Source organism: Elephas maximus, chromosome 6 (assembly GCF_024166365.1).
Source record: "Elephas maximus indicus isolate mEleMax1 chromosome 6, mEleMax1 primary haplotype, whole genome shotgun sequence".
Classification (NCBI taxonomy): domain Eukaryota; kingdom Metazoa; phylum Chordata; class Mammalia; order Proboscidea; family Elephantidae; genus Elephas; species Elephas maximus.
Window position 1 is genome coordinate 54,825,398 of NC_064824.1, and position 19,227 is coordinate 54,844,624.

Here is a 19,227-nt window from a genome sequence, read left to right on the forward strand (position 1 = left end):
GGAGTGAAAAAGAAATATTCTAAATGCTCTGATAGTTATTTCTATTTGGTGGAATCGGGATGAATTATTGTCTTCTTTCTACTTTTCAACATCTTTATTTTCTCAATGGGTATCTATTACTCTTGTAATCAGAGGTAAAATATTTAAGTACATTACCATATGAATTTATTCTGGAAAGTCACATTTTGTTATTGTCCTTATACTTAGATGGGCAGAACCCTCACAGTAACAATCCTAAAGCTCCTGTGGGTTTTGATCCCTGATACTAAAATATGATACTGTATATTTAGATGTTCTCATTTTTCATGAGAACCACCCACTATGGTTAAATAAGCACAGATAATAAAATTTATTGTTATGGGTCTCGACAATTAGTCACAAAGTTCCCGAGTCAGAAAGGTCTTTTGAGATCACTGGGTTTAACTCTACCATTTTAGAGATGAGACAACTGAGGCCTGGCAGTAACCAATGACTTGCCCAGGATTGTGCTCTTAGTGGGAGGTAGATCTAGAACTAAAACCCGGGTCTTTAGTCCTAACTCTTGCCCTCTAACCACTCAGTGGATAGGACTGAAGCCCTCCCCTGTTGGGAAGGCTTCTAGCAGGAAACTATAAAATAGGTTATTTCTGTAGGCTATAATCACACAATTGATCACATGCTAAAAATTATACTAACAATCTTCAGTAAGTTGGATACCAACTAATTATTAGGCCAAATCTCTCTGTCTCTCTCTCTCTCACACACACACACAGAAACACTGACATAAACATCACCACCACCACCATCAATCGAACAAAGAACTAGGTAAGCCAATGTTTTCAAACTACAAATTAATCAAGCACATAGTGGTGCAGACCAGGGACAAAGAAAGACAACATCCAATAAGGTACTAAACACATCAATTAAGGTGAGATGGTAAAACTCAATGAAAGTTGCTTCAGTATTGTTCATAGCAACCACCAAAAATAATCTGATTCATTCTCGTGTTATACACTTAGGAATTTCATTTGCAGATGGATGGACTTTGCCTCTCCCTGTGGGTATATTTTACTCTTTTTGCCAGGGAGTACAAAGCTGATGTCTCTCTTATGGAAAGGCATCTTTCTGTCACCATCTGTCAGAATTGTTATACCACAAAAGGAAAATAGCAAGCTACCCAGTCTCTTAGAAGTCACCTGAGACATAATCCACTCTCAAAGAGAGTCCAGTAAAAATCCAGTCCATTTTCCACTCTTGTAGGAATTGTATCTCTTTGTGTTCCTGACCAGCTTAGAAACAAGCTTCACAATTTTTAGTTGTCAACATCTGACAGAGCTGCCTGCCTTTTAAGGTTTCTGACAAGTAAGGGAAAGCAAAAGGAAGCAGAAATGCCTGAGTTCCTTCCCACGTGCGAGTGTTGGGGAGGGAAGCCTTGACATGGGTAGATCCATTCTCTGTGTCTGCTTGTTAAAGGCAATGAGGCCATCAACTACTTTTAGCCAGTGGCCACTGCCAAACATATGCATCTGGCTTGTGGAAAAAATTCCTAGAATTATTTCAAATTAGTCATTCAGGAAATCATCCATGCTTGGACACACTTGCTGCTTTCATTTTATAAGAGATCTCAGAATAATCAAAACAGATGAGAATTCAGCACAATCAATAAATTCATATTTAGGTTTAAAGGTACACAAACACACCAAAAAAAACTTTACCACTGTTTTTTTTTTTTAATTTTAATGCCATGTCTCATGACTATTTTCTTAAAGTAAATACCCATTCTCCAGTTTAAAAATCTCCATCACTTTTATCTAAAAGGGAAATCCCTGGTCATCTTCAAAATATTTAAGGAGTGACTCCAAAATCAACATGTCTACCTCATAACACCAGGTGAACTAGCATTTTGGTGGGGATAAAATAAGTTCAGTCACTTGAATCTTCAAATTAAATTACATTAAGGTTTCAGGAAACTTGGCACAGTGTGCCATGCCTGGGATGTTGCCAGGGCTCAAGGTATTGGGGTAGAGTGATGCTCAAATTTTAATATTCAAAGAAAGAAAGAGTATTGAATCCAAACAAGTTTTACTTCTAGAGAAAGAATGCCAGCTGTCCACCCAATAATTTAATTTTGATGCTAGTTTTATAAATTTTGCCATTGAAGGTTTTCTTTCCAATATTCCTCCTTTGAAAACATGTTACCTAATTTGTGCAGTGATGATATCAATATTTAGTTTTTGGCCAGTGAGAGAGCAGATGACCTTGCCTCAGAAGCAGCGAAGACTCTGGGAGTCTCTAGATGGCATAGTTATTCTTCTCCTTTTCCAAAGAATACTTGTGAGTGCAAAGATCCTTCATGTTGAATATGGACATACAGATGTGGTCCCAATACAGTTGACGCACCGAGCTGTGTCTCCTCTGTCAACTGCCTCCATGAACTGTGCCTGCCTGGAAGATTCTAAAGGCCATTGGCAGGTGAGTTCCTCAAAAACCTGTTTGGGGTAATAATCCTTAATGGTCCTCCCAAAGCAAGAAGGAATATAGGGGCTTCTGCAGTGGCTCATCTAGGCTTACCCTAGTCCACATTTCTGCAATATCATAAGATTTCTGGGAATATATATGACAGCAGGGATACCCCTGCACTTTAGGGAGAATACCAGCTCTGTCATCTGAAACTAAAAAGCAAAAACGAAAACAAAAAACCTCAAATGCCTTGTGCTTTAGGCTATAATATAGTCTGCTATTTTGAATTGTTTTGCCAGGTATTCTAGAGTTCCATTAAAGAGGAGGGTAGTTATTATATAGCCCTAAAGCAGGAAAAGTCAGCAAAGGAAATCTGTTCTCCTTCCTCTTATCTTCCATTTCCATGCTTTAACCGCATGTTTTTGATTTTAATTTCAGGTCAGCTCCCTGATAACTTCACACACATATCCCAGGGGTGCCTGAAGATTCTGAAGAGCTTCATAACCACAAGCAAAAGTGTTCTAAGAACACTACTTTGCTTAACTCACATCTTTTCCCAGAATTCAGTTTCTCAAAATACAGTAAGTCTTTTGTGCCCGTAAAGCAACGTGATTAATACTAACCGTAATGAGTTGGGGGAGAGGAACCCCTTTCTCATTTCATCAGTAAGTTCTGAAGGAGTGTGAACATGGGAATCTGAATGCCTAAAAGCACAAAAAGCAATTGAGATGACCTAATTCTTTAGGCCATGACAGTTATTTCGCTTCATCAAATCTTAAACAAAGTTTCTATACCAGAATTTACAATGTATCGTATCAAACATTTTTTAAAAAATGGAATTCATGATATTTGAGTCATTTTTTGTTTTAAAAAAAAAAAAAACTTCTGATGTGTTGTTAAATAAGATTTGTCTTACTAAAGACACGGACAATGGGCACATACCAGAGCCCGATCCCGAGGCTGTCACGTCATACATCAGATCTTTAAGGGTTTTTCCGGCATTGACCAGGTTGCACTCAGAGAGTGGTTCCTCCACATTCTGTCTCTTTTTCTTCCTGTGTGTGCACTGTTGACTTTGGCACGTCCATATAGTCAGCATTGCAGCTACGGACAAGAGGCAAACGGGCACAGTAATAACAATGGTCAGAGCCATGGGTCCGAGTTTGGAGGCATGTGGTGATGCTGCAGTTAAAAAAAAAAAGAAAGAACATGATCACAAATTAACCCATTTTAAATATGTTCAAAGTTGGCAATACAGTCACCAAGATTTAACATCTATAATGTACAACTTAAACAATATGCTCTTACATTAATTGGTAAAGACTCCGTGGTCTAAGTGAACGCAGGCAAAAGGAGTGAGGTTAGGCTGCAGCTAGGAATGGCTAGGCCAGGTGACAACGGCAAACAGAATTACGATTGTGAAAAAGCACTAGCACATGGGATCTTTTTTTAAAGCTTCCAAAGCATTTAACACTTTCATATTATTTTCTCCCCATTATTCAGCAATCCATTCTGGGAGCACATTCATTCATGCCACAAATAATTATTGATCTTGCAATGTGTTGCCACTATTCCAGGTGCTGGAGCTATGGAGTTGAGTGAAAGATCCCAAATCCCTACTCTCATAGAGCTTATTTTCTCATGCATTCACTAAACAGGGAGATACGTGATACAAAGTCAACAGGTGATAAGTGCTATAAACAAAAGTGCAGGAGAGAAAAGAGATAGGGAGTGACGGTGGGATGCTACTTCACAGAAAGTGATGAAGAAAGGCTACTCTGGGAGGTGTCTCAGCAGACCTGAGTGAAGCAGGGGAGCAACCACTGGAGGCATCACAGGGAAAAGTGTTCCCAGAGGAGGAAAAGCAATGCAAGGATCCTGAGGTGGGAGCCTGCTTGCCATATTCAGGAGCAACAACTAGAGTGGACCTAGAATGCAGCAAGTGAGGGGAAAGAGAGAAGGAAATGGAGTCATAGAGGTAAAAAAAGAAAAGATCGTTTGAGTTCTTATAGGCTAAGGGAAGGACTGTGAATTTTTTTCTAAGTAGAAGCTGTTGCAGGGTTTTGAGCAAGGGAGAGACAGGATCTTTCATTTTGAATGGATGCTGTGTGGAGAATAGACGCTAGGCGGCAATAGCAAAACCAGAGGACCGATTAGAAACCAAATGCAGTAATTCAGTGAAACATGATGTCCTAGGCAACTCTGTCTAAAACAGCATATCCTACCGACCCCCATTCACTCTCTATACCCTTTTCCTTCTTTATTTTAACCCCTGGATCTTATCACCACCTAGCACATCCTATATTCATTTATTATCTGATAACTTCCAGAGAAAGTAAGCTTCATGAGAGAAAGAACTCTGTTTTCTTTACAACTACTCATAAGTATACCCCCAGTGTTTGCAGCAGTGCCTGACACACAGTAGATGATCAATAAATCATTCCAGAATGACAGAATCCTGGAAAGTTCCAATAGTTTTGTCCTTAATAAGTAAGAGACCAGGTTTTTAACTTTGGAAAAATAAATATGATAACTGAAACCAAATTAAGTTCAAAATTAAATTCGAGTCTAATTTTAAAATTCACATAGCCTTTTTTAACTTACATTTCATTTTGCATTTTAGAAATCTTTTTTTAAAATATAATTTAGAAAAAAAAGTGATTCATAAAAAATGTATGATGAAAGATAGCTAGCCAGTTGCCATTAGGTCAACTCTAACTCATGGTGACTCCATGTATGTCAGAGTAGAACTGCTTTCCTCAAGGTTTTTTATGACTTGATTTTTTCAGAAGTAGATCACTGGGCCTTTCTTCCCCTCACCTCTAAGTGGACTCATCTGACTTTTCTGTTAGCAGCTGAGTACACTAACCATTTGCACTACCCAGGAACTCCTATGATAAGGGATACTTCCTGTGTTTTTCAGAAAAGCTATTTTGACACAGGGTTAGATGAAAAATGCCACTTGAAACTGTTGGCACATTGTTCCTTTCCACTTCCCTAAAGAGAACCTCTCAGTATTAATTTAGTTTTTTCTCCAAGTCCTACCATCAGGAATATAGATTTTTATTTCTAATAAACCTTGTGGTGTATTTGATAGAATATGGGAACAGAATTCTGAAGAGAAGTAGAAGAATGCAGGCCTTGGAGAGAGGTAACACCAGTTCCAATCCTGGGCTGCCACTCCCTTGCTATGTTGACCTTGGACAAACTGGCCTCCCACTGACTCTGAACAGGCCAATGAGAAGTACAGATAGTGCAGGAAAAGCAATAGCATAGTATTTGTACCTTAAAGTCTAAACAAATGATAACTACAGTAGACTTGGTGAATTGAGCCATTTCTCAGGCTTCCTTCTTTACGTTGACAATCTTAAAGAGTTTATTACATGAAGTGCACTTGCATTTTACTTACAAAGTATGAACCAAAATGTATGAATAAATTTGAAAACAGATTTTTAATTCTAAAGCAAAAAGAGTCAGATTCTTCAAAAAAAAAAAAGTGTTAAGTGAACTTTGGAAACAAACATAATCCATGCTCCTGGGCTTTGCTTAGTGAATTCTGGCAGATCCCCTGAGTGTTTCAGGATTCCTCTGAAATCACTAGTGCTGCAGGTACATATGAGGTGTACTTGGCCTTGAGCGTTCTTAAGAAGAGGTGCTAAAAGAGTTCTCTGACTTCCCTTTGCACTAGAAATTATTAATCCCGGTGCTTGTGACTTCCAAAGTTTGCCGTCATGAGAAAGGTTTATTACCCATTTCACAATGATCTCCCAAACCTGAATTTCAAGTTGTAACTATATTGTTAGGCCCTCACACGGGTATTCTAAGTATTCTGAGAAAGCCATAGAATTTACGTGGTAACTTTTCAAGTCACAGAAACATCTTTTTAATTTTTTTTTTTTTTTAAGTAAAATTCCACTCTTGGATATGCTTATATGGCGGCCTTTGCCTTGGATATATTATATGTTATTAGGAACTATCAATATAAACATTAGAGTGAAAAGGCTTATTAATTGCCTTCATTTTAATCAAGCTCTATTAATCAGAGTTCCACCCATCACTATGGCAACTAATAAAGAGGTAAAAGATCAGAAGCCCTGAAAATAGAATAATCTCTATAAAAGTGGTCTGCTGTAGTGGTGCCTACTGCTCTCAGGGGTGTTTATTACAGATGGGCAATTTTTCTACTTTTGTGAACAAATTTACTGACACCAGTGAGAAAGAAAAAAGATTACTCAGCAAAAATAAAGGCTGGCTACACCAGTCAGAAAGAGCTCATTAAACACTGGCCAATTTTAAAAGCAAACATTTGTAAAACTATGTTTTCAACCAAATGTTGATTTTAATCTCTACAGGAGAAATGAGGAAAAACTGTAGTCTACGCCCAATTAATCACGGTGAATGAAGGAGACAATAGTGCAGCAAAGAAGCCATTTTCATAATACTTACCTTTGATGAGCATATTAATTTTTCAAGCACGTTTAATACTCCTGATCAAAGGAAAACTCACTATGTGATAATTTGCAAGTTTTGAGATTTTTTGTGCCAACTGAGATACGCTCTCCAAGGAATAACCAGCTCCAGGGATGGATATGTTAATCCCAAAAGTGTGGTCGGGGGAGTGTTGCTAATTCAAGTTATTTCACTCCCAGCGAAGTGAATAGAGGAGGACAGGAAAAAGAGAAAAGCGTTAGCTCAGGTAAGCAGGAGCCTCACTCCCAAATGCTTACCCCATAGAATTCTACAGTACACTAAACAGAGACAACGCAGAGGAAGGACATTTTATCTAAGGCAGAGAGAAGGAAATGTTGATCCAAATGGGAGAGAAGAGTTTAGACAGCTAGAGACCATCAGGTGAAAGGCAAAGGATGTAAGAAGGTAAGAGAAGACAAAAAGAAAATGAAAAGAGGAAGAATGAGAAAGAGAAAGCAAGGAAGAAAAAAAACTTTTTTAATTTTATCTTTGTGTACTTTGCAACTGTCTCTAGAGACCTAGGTGGAACTGGTGATGACGAAAGCCGGTGGTGCTTGGCAAAACCCCAGTTAAGACTGCGAAGCTAGCTTAGATGCCTCAGCTTTCCCCAGAAAAGTTCAGTGCCGTCACCTCTTAGCCACTTTCTATTCCTTGCGTTAGGGAAGAAAATTCAGCAAGACGAGAAAATGTAAGCGTGCTTCCCACGTTTTCTTCCCCAGTGACCACTTCTCTTTCTTTATTAAATAAAGTATGAAAACATATTGATGTTTATAAGATTTATATGACCTTCAAATTAATTAATTTGCATTAATTAAATTCTATATGCTATTTGGAGGAGATGGCTTAGAACTAAGTTGATGCATGCAAATGGTCATTTGCTTCAAATAACTCATATTGACCAATGGCACAAAAACCTTATGTATAATATCTGTATTCAATTTACAGACATATTTCCCCACTATATTTGAATTCAGTTTGTATTCAACTGAATACAAATAAAGACATTACAATGAAGAGATGCATAGAAACTATTTGAGGAGAGAGGAACTGAAGATATATGTACTGGCAGGACAGCTATTTAAAAACCAGTTTAGGCAAAGAAGACAGAGGTCTTCACCCAAAGTGTATTTTTGTGAATTTTTTCAAGGCTAAGTCTTCCTTCCAAGTCATTGTAGCAAGTAGTTATAGAAACTTAAAACACCCAAACCTCCCAAAATAAACTACAGACGAACTTAGTGTTAAAACCACACCTACTCCTTTTACCAAAGGGTTTTCCCAAGTAAAAAGATACCACTTTGTAAGGTTCAATTCATGAATGTGTAAATATCAAGTCTTCAGCTGCCCCCTGACACACACACACCAGCATATGACTTGGAAACGTTCTCACGTAAAAAACCAAATTAAAAGATAATGTTGCTCAAGACACTTCCTAATGGGTCTCCTTCTGTCCTAGAACCTGGGAGAAAGAAATGCCACTATGGTCAATTGAACGACGAAGTGATCGTCTTTCCACCTACCCCCCCTATAAGCTTTCTGTGACACAGGCCTGTGATTTCAATTAAATGTCTTTTGTCTAGTTCACAGTTTTCTGAGGAAGAAAAAGAGTGGAAATAATATGTGCAGCTGAAGCAGAAGAGAGAGTATATTTCCTCTAAGACATTCAAAGCTACCTCATTAGGTAGCTCAACAGGAATAACTTCTGATGTCAAAAACAGAATGACATGCTAAGCAAGGAGAAATTTCACAAGTCTTCATGATGAAATTTTTAACCTGCCACTTCAAAAAAAACAAGCATCCTTAAATGTGGGTACTATCATTTCAAATATTTCTTGATGGTAATAAAAATACATTTCTAATTGGTTTCAGGTCACTTTATTGGTTCAAAGATGGGACCCAAATGGATTGATCTGTGTAGCGCTGCACTGAGAACAGCTCTCTAGATGGAAAATGCCAGACAAGTAGGGCAGTCTACATTCCTGTGGAGAAAACCTTATGTAAGAGTGGTGGAGGAGGGATAAAATAAGAAAAAGGATCTTCATGAGGTATTTCCATTACAGTGAATCAGTCCAATATAAAGAATATGTAACTGCAATTTGGCAGGAATGAGTCTACAGATCTAAGACACAAACACCAGTTCTGTCATTCTGTTGTTGTTGTTAGTTGCCATCAAGTCTGCTGTGACTCATGGCGACCCATGTATGTACAATAAAAGGAAATGTTGCCTTGACCGATGCCATCTTCATAATCCTTCATATGTTTGAGTCTACTGTTGTGGGCATTGTGTCAATCCAGCTCACTGAGAGTTTCCCTTGCCTTCGTTGGCCCCCCACTTTACCAAACATCCCTCTTGATGACATGTCCAAAGTAAGCAAGGTGGTCTCAGACAATATTCTGTGATCCATAAGGTTTTTATAGGCTAATTTTTGGAAGTAGATCACCAGGCCTTTCTTCCTAGTCTGCCTTAGTCTGGCAGCTCCACTGAAACCTGCCAACTATGGGGGCCCCTGGTGGTATTGGAAATACCAGCGGAATAGCTCCCAGCATCACAGCAAGGCACAAGCCACCATAATACAGCAAACTGATAGACGAGTGGTTGTTTATTTACCTAACACTGCCATAATTCTGTACTTACTGATTGCAGGTGGGAGTTTGTCCTAAACTATTACTTTTTCTCAGTGACCATTATAAGTTAAATCAGGAATAATTTAGTTACAAGGCAATTCAATTAAATCCCTCCAACATACTCCAGTATAAGTAGAAGCAAATGGTTTCCCTTCTGCATAGAGTGAGAATAATCTAGTCAGACAGTTTATTTCTGATCAGCATGCACCTCAAGTAACAATGCAGAATATTTTCTAATCCAGAGAGTCAAACGAGCCATGATAGTGAGAGAAATAACATGATAATTATTCCCGCGTTTTTAGCCAAATCAGATAAGCTATTGACAGGCCATTCCACTGCTCAGTGCTCAATCTATAAGTGGCTATCTGCACGCATTGTCTTCCCCTGGCCTGATTTCATAATTCCTTAGCAGGCAGGGAGCACCACACACAAAAATACTTCCTGGACAGGTTCTCCCTGTGTTGCTGGTTTTGGGGAAAATGTGAGGAACACCGAGAAACTAAATCTTCTTCTACCCATTAGCATCTAAATTTGGGGATAAAATGTTTTCATATTTTAAGGAAATAAAAACACTGGATTGAAAAATATAAACATTGGCATAAAGGGTGTTATGGATTGAACTGTGTCCCTCCAAAATGTGTACCAACTTGGCTAGTCCATGATTCCCAATATTGTGTGATTGTCCACCATTTTGACATTTGATGCAATTTTCCTATGTGATGTTGATGAGGTAGGATTAGCGGCAGTTATGTTAATGAGGTTATAGCAGCGCTAGGTGACTGAGACAAGGGGTATGAAGAACTTTCACTCAGATGAAATCGATAAAATATAAACAGCATGATTTAAATGGGCTCCACAATTAGCCTTCCTTAAGTGCAGGGCATGTATGCAGTGGATATGTCAGAAATTATTATTTCTTAATCTCTGTCATCAAAACATATCCTCAAATGATAAGTGTTTGTAAAGAAATTAGTAATTATTCATGGAAGATTTTAGTTATTTTTTTTTTTAAATCAACCCTTTAAATGGGAAAAATGAAAAGTTCCTTGGAAGCTTGTATGTGCTCCCCCAGTTCACAGCAGAAAGCTTTGTTCAGGGAAAGCACTCAAGAATGTTGACAACAAGGAAAAATTTACACTTCTCCATCCTATCATTCATGCCATGTTCACACAAAACAGCATGTTCACTGGGAAAAGATTGTTGTGTAGTAATTATGTTTTGACTTAGCTCGATGTCCTGTACTTGATAATCACCCAGTAAACACTAATTGAGTAAGTAGACAATAGTATTTATATAACTGAGAGAATTAGGAGCTTACATTTAATGTAAAGTCCTCAATTTAGAATAGGTTACGAGTTTTATTTTCAGTTTCCTACTAGATCCCTATAGAACATGCAATCAAGATGCATTGATAATTACTGGTGATTGGAATGTGAAAGTTGGAAACAAAGAAGAAGGATCAGTAGTTGGAAAATATGGCCTTGGTGATAGAAACAATGCCCGAGATCGAATGATAGAATTTTGCAAGACCAACGACTTCTTCACTGCAAATACCTTCTTTCACCAACATAAACGGTGACTGTACATATGGACCTCGCCAGATGGAACACACAGAAATCAAATTGACTACATCTGTGGAAAGAGACAATGGAAAAGCTCAATATCATCAGTCAGAGCAAGGCCAGGGGCCGACTGTGGGACAGACCACCAATTGCTCATATGCAAGTTCAAGCTGAAACTGAAGAAAGTCAGAGCAAGTCCATGAGAACCAAAATATGACCTTGAATATATCCCATCTGAATTTAGAGACCATCTGAAGAATAGATTTGATGCATTGAACACTAGTGACTGCAGACCAGATGAGTTGTGGAATGACATCAAGGACATCATACATGAAGAAAGCAAGAGGTCACTGAAAAGACAGGAAAGAAAGAAAAGACCAAGATGGATGTCAGAGGAGACTCTGAAACTTGCTCTTGAGCATCGAGCAGCTAAAGCAAAAGGGAGAATTCATGAAGTAAAAGAACTGAACAGAAGATTTCAAAGGGCCTCTCGAGAAGACAAAATAAAGCATTACAATGACATGTGAAAAGAGCTGGAGATGGAAAACCAAAAGGGAAGAACACGCTCGGTATTTCTCAAGCTGAAAGAACTGAAGAAAAAAAATCAAGCCTTGAGTTGCAATAGTGAAGGATTCCATGGGGAAAATATTAAACGACGCAGGAAACATCAAAAGAAGATGGAAGGAATACATAGAGTCATTATACCAAAAAGAATTAGTCAATGTTCAACCATTTCAAGAGGTGGCATATGAGCAGGAACTGATGGTACTGAAGGAAGAAGTCCAAGCTGCTCTGAAGCCATTGGTAAAAAACGAGGCTCCAGGAATTGATGGAATATCAATTGAGATGTTTCAACAAACAGGTGCAGCACTGGAGGTGCTCACTCATCTATGCCAAGAAATATGGAAGACAGCTTCCTGGACAACTGACTGGAAGAGATCCATATTTATGCCTATTCCCAAGAAAGGTGATCCAACCGAATGTGGAAATTATAGAACAATATCGTTAATATCACACGCAAGCAAAATTTTGCTGAAGGTCATTCAAAAACGGCTGCAGCAGTATATCAACAGGGAACTTCCAGAAATTCAGGCTGGTTTCAGAAGAGGACGTGGAATCAGGGATATTATTGCTGATGTCAGATGGATCCTGGCTGAAAGCAGAGAATACCAGAAGGATGTTTACCTGTGTTTTATTGACTATGCAAAGGCATTCGATTGTGTGGATCATAACAAATTATGGATAACATTGAGAAGATGGGAATTCCAGAACACTTAATTGTGCTGATGAGGAACTTTTACATAGATCAAGAGGTGGTTGTTTGGACAGAACAAGGGGATACTGATTGGTTTAAAGTCAGGAAAGGTGTGCGTCAGGGTTGTATTCTTTCACCATGCCTATTTAATCTGTATGCTGAACAAATAATCCGAGAAGCTGGACTATATGAAGAAGAACAGGGCATAAGGATTGGAGGAAGACTCATTAACAACCTGCGTTATGCAGATGACACAACCTTGCTTGCTGAAAGTGAAGAGGACTTGAAGCACTTACTGATGAAGACCAAAGACCACAGCCTTCAATATGGATTACACTTCAACATAAAGAAAACAAGAATCCTCACAACTGGACCAATGAGCAACATCATGATAAAAGGAGAAAAGATTGAAACTGTCAAGGATTTCATTTTATTTGGATCCACAATCAACAGCCATGGAAACAGCAGTCAAGAAATCAAAAGACACATTGCATTGGGGAAATGTGCTGCAAAGGACCTCTTCAAACTGTTGAAGAGCAAAGATGTCACCCTGAAGACTAAGGTGCTCCTGATCCAAGCCATGGTATTTTCAATCGCAACATATGCATATGAAAGCTGGACAACGAATAAGGAAGACTGAAGAAGAGTTGACGCCTTTGAATTGTGGTGTTGGCGAAGAATATTCAATATACCATGGACTGCCAAAAGAACGCACAAATCTGTCTTAGAAGAAATACAGCCAGAATGCTCCTTCGAAGCAAGGATGGCGAGACTGCGTCTTACATACTTTGGACATGTTGTCAGGAGGAATCAGTCCCTGGAGAAGGACATCATGCTTGGCAGAGTACAGGGTCAGCAGAAAAGAAGAAGACCCTCAACGAGGTGGATTGACACAGTGGCTGCAACAATGAGCTCAAGCATAAAAACGATTGTAAGGATGACGCAGGACCGGGCAGTGTTTCGTTCTGTTGTGCATAGGGTCACTATGAGTCGAAACCGACTCGACGGCACCTAACAACATAACAACAACACTAGATCCCTATGAACAAAATGTCATAGTGTGTTAAATCAAAGTGTACTTATCTTCTGAGACAAGAAATGCCATACAAGTTGGACTTCTTTGTGTCCTTATATTTCATAGCACTTTCCAAGGTATAAAAATCATAGCACCTTTCAGTTTAGGATAAAAAAAAAAAAAAAGACCTGGCTGGCACACCTGTCAGGTGTACACTGAATCCTCAGAGTGAGCTATAAACGGATTTGTTCATGTGATGGCCTTGCAGTTCCCCCAAAGAGTCCTGTAAATATTTCTCAGCATGTGCATGTCACCTGGCCCTGGCAATAGGCATGAGTATACGTTTAAAATAGAAAACCATAGGAAAATTAGGCAACAACAGTGGATTTTTTTTTAAAGGAATGAAGATAATAAGATTTTTAAATACACAAAGGAATGACACTTTCTGTGCCTACAATTTTTATAATTATGACATACTTTAAAACTATTAATTTCTGCCATAAATTTGATTCTGGTGTTATGGCAGTTTTTCTTGCTCTAGATGAAAATCATCACAGTTTAAATTAAAGTCTAATTAAGACATGCACCTAATCAATATACATTATATACCTACCACAACTGATATAATAATCGATTTTTCTTTTTCTTTTTACACAACTGAGAGGAGAACAGGAAGGTGAAAATGGTATTCGCATTAACAAGGCACCCACATTTTAATGTTGTTCATGCATTTTCTTTATTGAAACTAATTATTTGCACTAGTGAAAATAATAGCATTATTAAAATATAAGATAGTGTATGGAAATCTGGGAGGAAAAATCAGAAATTATTACTATACTAATTCTTTCAAAGACTGAATGTTTTGGTAGCAAAGTGGAAGCAAAGATACCTGAAACTTGAAGGTTTTTATTGAACATTCTTCCATTGAAAGGTTGCAGTTAGTGCAAGCAATTCCTAACAAAATTAACCCTATACAAAAGCAGCTTCCCTAACTCAGGTTTCCTGATTTTATTCTAGATGAATTTTCATGGAGAATTTGAGAGTACCCTTGATGCTATGAGACATCACAACAATTTCTGAGCATTTCTCTGATGTTACCTAGTGTCACCAGAAATCACTTCTGTTACAAATTGAAATGCAATCCAGCCATGAAGGAATCAAACAGTAAAATATGATTCCTTCACATAGGGAAAGACATGTTTTAATATTAAAGGACAAAGGTAAGAGATAAACTTGTATTAAGCAGAATAATCTCAGTTATGTTAAAATTGGAAAGTATACTAAACTGTTAACAGCAAGAACTCTAAACCAGTGAATATAAATTCAAATATAAATTGAATGAATGAAATGAATGGGAACAGTCCACACCCCATAAAGAAGAGTTAGTCACTACTCAGCTTCAGCCAGTCGATATGTTGTGGGAGACCTCCGGGGTCCCAAATCTGTCGACTTTTCAAGAGAAGCCAGGGATCTTGATTTTTATATTAAGACTCTTAATCTTTTAACATTATAAATAAATTCACTTTTCTTTCTCAGAAACTGTGCAGATAAAATTGCGAGCCAGATACAACCCACAGGCAGGTAGAACTCTGAATGTTTTTCTGCCTATGTTAATTAGGATTGGATTTTTAACTACAAATAACAAAAGAAACCAATATAAGTTCCCCTCTCTGTCACGTAAAAGAAATTTGAAGATTGGGGGAGGGTGTTCTATTAGATTCTCCAACTTGAACAAACCATATTCTTTGACTCTTGTCTCCCTTGAACCTTGAGATCCTAAGAACAAAGCCCAAGGTTTTCCTCATTGGTAAAAGCAGACACGCACAAGGAAAAAAATCAGATGGCAGTATCAGAAATTTGGACAGTAATGTCCCTTTACGCAGCCTTTTGTTTTTTGCTTTGGTTCTTTGCAAAGCAGCTTGAGAGATTTTTCCCCTAAATGCTGAGGAGTTACCTTTGCCCTAGTTTTCCTCCCCGGATGGTTTGTTACTTTTGTCAGGCTTGACTGACATTTCTTGGGTAAGCTGTAAACAATTCATGGTTTGATACTTTTTGTCTGGTCCCAGACTGTAGCCTGCCCTGTGATTGGTATGCACTTTGCAGAGACTGATCAATAGGCTATGCAAATGAAATGTCTGGGGCCTACTGAGATGAGATTGGTCAGTTTGTGGCTTGCTGGGAGGAGCCATGCCTTGAAATTGACAAGGAATTGTATATATATATACAGCCAACACCACAGAGGTTTTTTAGAGAGAAAGAAGCAGAAGGAATGAAGAAAAAACAGAGAGAGAAAGAGAGATGGCAAGGAACCTCCTAAAAGAGGTGTAACACGGGTCAAGGGCTGTAACACTGAAGACATCGAGAGGCTCAGAAGGGGTCCTACGGCAGAGTTGATGGTGACAGATGGCAGGGCCAAGAGGAGCCTGTCCTGAAGGGGCCAGTAGGACTTTGTCCACAGGAGGCCGAGAAGAGCCTGTCCTGAGGGGGCGGAGAGGAGGCCTCCATGGAGGTGAAGAGCTGAGTGAGCTGTCCTGCACTGAAAAGGGAAACTTTGCCTACATGCTTCCTGATCCTGATCCTGAGTTTCAGTAGTCTGTTCATCCTGACACTGAGTTGTACCCTGTTGCTTAACTACTTAACTGTAAGAATGATCTATGAGTTCTGTGTGGCCATTACTATGGACTATCGAACCCAGAAGAGAAGTAGAGAGTGTCATGAGAGGAATGGCTAGTGTCAGAATTGGTAAAATAGAAGGAGAGTGGAGGAATGTCTGACCTCCACCTCATAGGGATCAGCCTTGGGCTGATCTTGATTCCCATTATCACCCCTGAAGTTAGACAGGTTCTGATAATACTACTACTGCTAGTCCCATCTTACAAATGTCTTAATAAAGCTGGTCACTGACTCACATGACAAGAAATCTGGAAGTAGGCTGAGAGTATGATTGATTTTCTTTATTAACAAACCATGAAATCAGCCTACTTTCAGATTTCTTGTCATGTGAGTCAGTGAACTCTCTTATTGTTTAAGACATTATTATCTAAGTTTCTAATACTTTTAGCTGAAAACATCCTGACTGATATATTGCTATTTTGCCAATATGACAGGTGGTAAAAAAAAAGGTATGTTCTGTTTTAATTTGCATCTCTCCTGCTATTATTGAGGTTGAACATCTTTTCGATGGTTGACCGCTTTAGATTTTGTCTGTAAATTTTTTGTCCTTTGCCCGTTTTTCCACTGACCACCCCCCTGCCCTTTTTCCATCTCTTCTCTTTTCTCCCCCTTCCTCTTGACACATACACACACACACATGCACACAACAGTTACCTTCTTCTAGTTGCATATGCTGGAAATATTTCTACCCATTATTTATCTTTCAGTTTTATTTATGTTGTCTTTTATCATTCATTTTTATTCTAGATTTTTATTCTAGATTTTTATTCTTGTTTTCATGTAGTAAGTTATATCTGTCTTTTCTTTTTATAGTGCCTATATTTCCTGCATTATTTAAGAACAGCTTCCGCATTACAAAGACATAAAAATCCTTTTTTTCTAAATTTTCCTCTGACATTTAAATTATTTTATATTTCACGATTAGATATTTAATTGAGCTGTAATTTATTTTTGTATATGGTATGACACTGTGGTACAACCCCTTCTTCCAGATGGATAGTTAATTATGCCAGCATCATTTCAAAAATAAACTATCCTGGAATTTCCATTTCTGCCAAGTTGCCTGTTAGAAGTCCACAGAAACCCTTCTTAGTATGGCATGCACAAAAATATTAAATAAATATAAATAAGAAATCTTTTTTTTGATTATATGATTAAGCTGGTGAGAAAATAAATGAATTGCTCAGCAGCCAAAAATAAAGTACAAATCCAGTGGAGTGCTTGAGCATTGGCGCTGCCATTTACCCCAGAGACATCTGCCAATTTCTGGTGGCCAAGTGATTAGTTTACCAGGCTTTATCAAAAGATGAAGAGGTAAAACATGTTTCCTGAAAGAGTGAAAGGTCAGATCAGAGACCCTCGAAACTGTGAATGGCGTTATCTTGAAAACAAAACAAAAAATGTTCCACACAGTGAGCTAGGGCATGTGACAAAAAAAAAAAAAAACCATTGCCATCAAGTCAATTCCAACTCACAGAGACCCTATAGGACAGAATAGAATTGTCCCATAGAGTTTCCACGGAGTGCCTGGTGGACTTGAACTGCAGCCTTTTGTTAGCTGCTGTAGCACTTAACCACTATGCCACCAGGGTTAGGAAAAGGAGGCTATAATGCCTGTTTCTCTCAACCTTGGCTTTGTGTAGAGGAGAAAAAAAGAAGAAAACAAAAATCTGCCCAAGAGCTTCTCACTCCGAGTATGTACCTTTCTATGTAGTCCTAAAGCCAGAGTTCATGCTCTATATTGGCTCTCAAAAAAACAATTAAAAAATTGAGTGAGTTTGGGTTGGTAGTGCCCTCAGACACCTGGCAGAAGTTTATATAAATCTTCTCTGGAGGAACACATTTTAAATAAGGCTTCAAAAAATTCCTCCAGATACGATTCCTGAAAACATAAGCTTAGCATCAAAAATCACAAAACACATCAGGAAAGAAGCACCAAGAATATGATTTGGCAGAAACAAAAATAGTGGACTCCAACCCACAGAATCTGTAGATAATGAAATTGTAAAAGAATCAAAGATAAAGAAAAGGTATATATATATATATATATATATATATATATAAAGAGTTTAAGAGATATGGAGAACGGAGAGAAAGAGAAGGTTCAACCTACATCAAATTGGGGGCTTAAAAAGGCATAAAGGAACTGTGAGAATTGATAGGAACTGATTAGAGAACTCACAGGCAGAACCCAGTGTAGACACAGGCACCCAAAACATCTTCCAATGTAAAGGAAACAGTTTTTACCTAGTGTGTGTTTGCCCTTCCTAAATTTCCCCCTCACTGCACACTAAATTGTGCAAATAAGGCTTTTCTTTTTGAAATGAAAATATTCTTGAAGAGTTAAGGATACATCATTTAGTCTGAAAGTGAATTTTTCCCACCAAAATGGCTTCTGCCCTAACCTCAGAGTAAGTGGAGAGCAGAACAATTTAGCATGTGCTGCCAGTGTGCAGAAAACTTGACAAAGCCTGGGAGTATTGGTTCAAAGGGTGTTGGAGTAATAGCAAGGAAAGTAGCATCCAGAAAGGTGGGCAAATATTTTTACAATTGAAAGATCTCTGGTCTGAAAATAAATAAGAAGAGGAAATTAGGTTAAGCTGCATAAAGTATATGTAAATTTCTCTTGTTTAACTCATATGAATAGTCTATATTTAAATTTTAAATATTCAACACTACACTTGTTTTGTGAAAATAGTAACATATTTGCTGTTAGTAAAGATACCACCCCAAAGGACTAGCCAAATAAATGACTATTTTTGGAAATAGTTGCTGCCTTCCAAGTTTTACATAGAAACAAACAAACAAGCAAAAACTGAATAGTTTTGATAAACCAGTTAAACTTAGAAAATCACTTCTCCAGTGATATCAAAGTGATCTACTTCAATAAGCTTCAGGGAAGGGAGCAAGTTTTTTAATATTATATTTCTACCAAAATATAAAATTACTTCTATCAAACATAAATGATTAGCTCCTAAAAATTAAACCCATGGGTAATGCCAAACAAGAAGGTATTCTTTTATAAGGGCAACTGATTAAATTTAATATTATCTAAATCAAATCCTACTTACAAATGATCTAAATTAATTTGACTTAAATCTAGTTCATCTTAATATTAAACATGAATGGGTTAGAAGGTTTTTTAAAGCCCATTTCAAAGGAAAGCATTTGAAATTAAAATAGTAACTAGA

At 38.0% G+C, this 19,227-nt stretch overlaps 1 protein-coding gene across 4 annotated transcripts in view; it reads right to left on the bottom strand.

Annotated features, from left to right (window-relative positions):
- Positions 1–19,227, bottom strand: part of ACVR1C (activin A receptor type 1C) — a 111,432-nt gene that overhangs the window by 24,266 nt on the left and 67,939 nt on the right. For all 4 annotated transcript variants that reach the window (XM_049887276.1, XM_049887279.1, XM_049887278.1 and 1 more), the window contains one exon: positions 3,382–3,621. In XM_049887276.1, the coding sequence (XP_049743233.1) occupies positions 3,382–3,621 (240 nt within the window). The remainder of the gene's footprint in view (positions 1–3,381; positions 3,622–19,227) is intronic.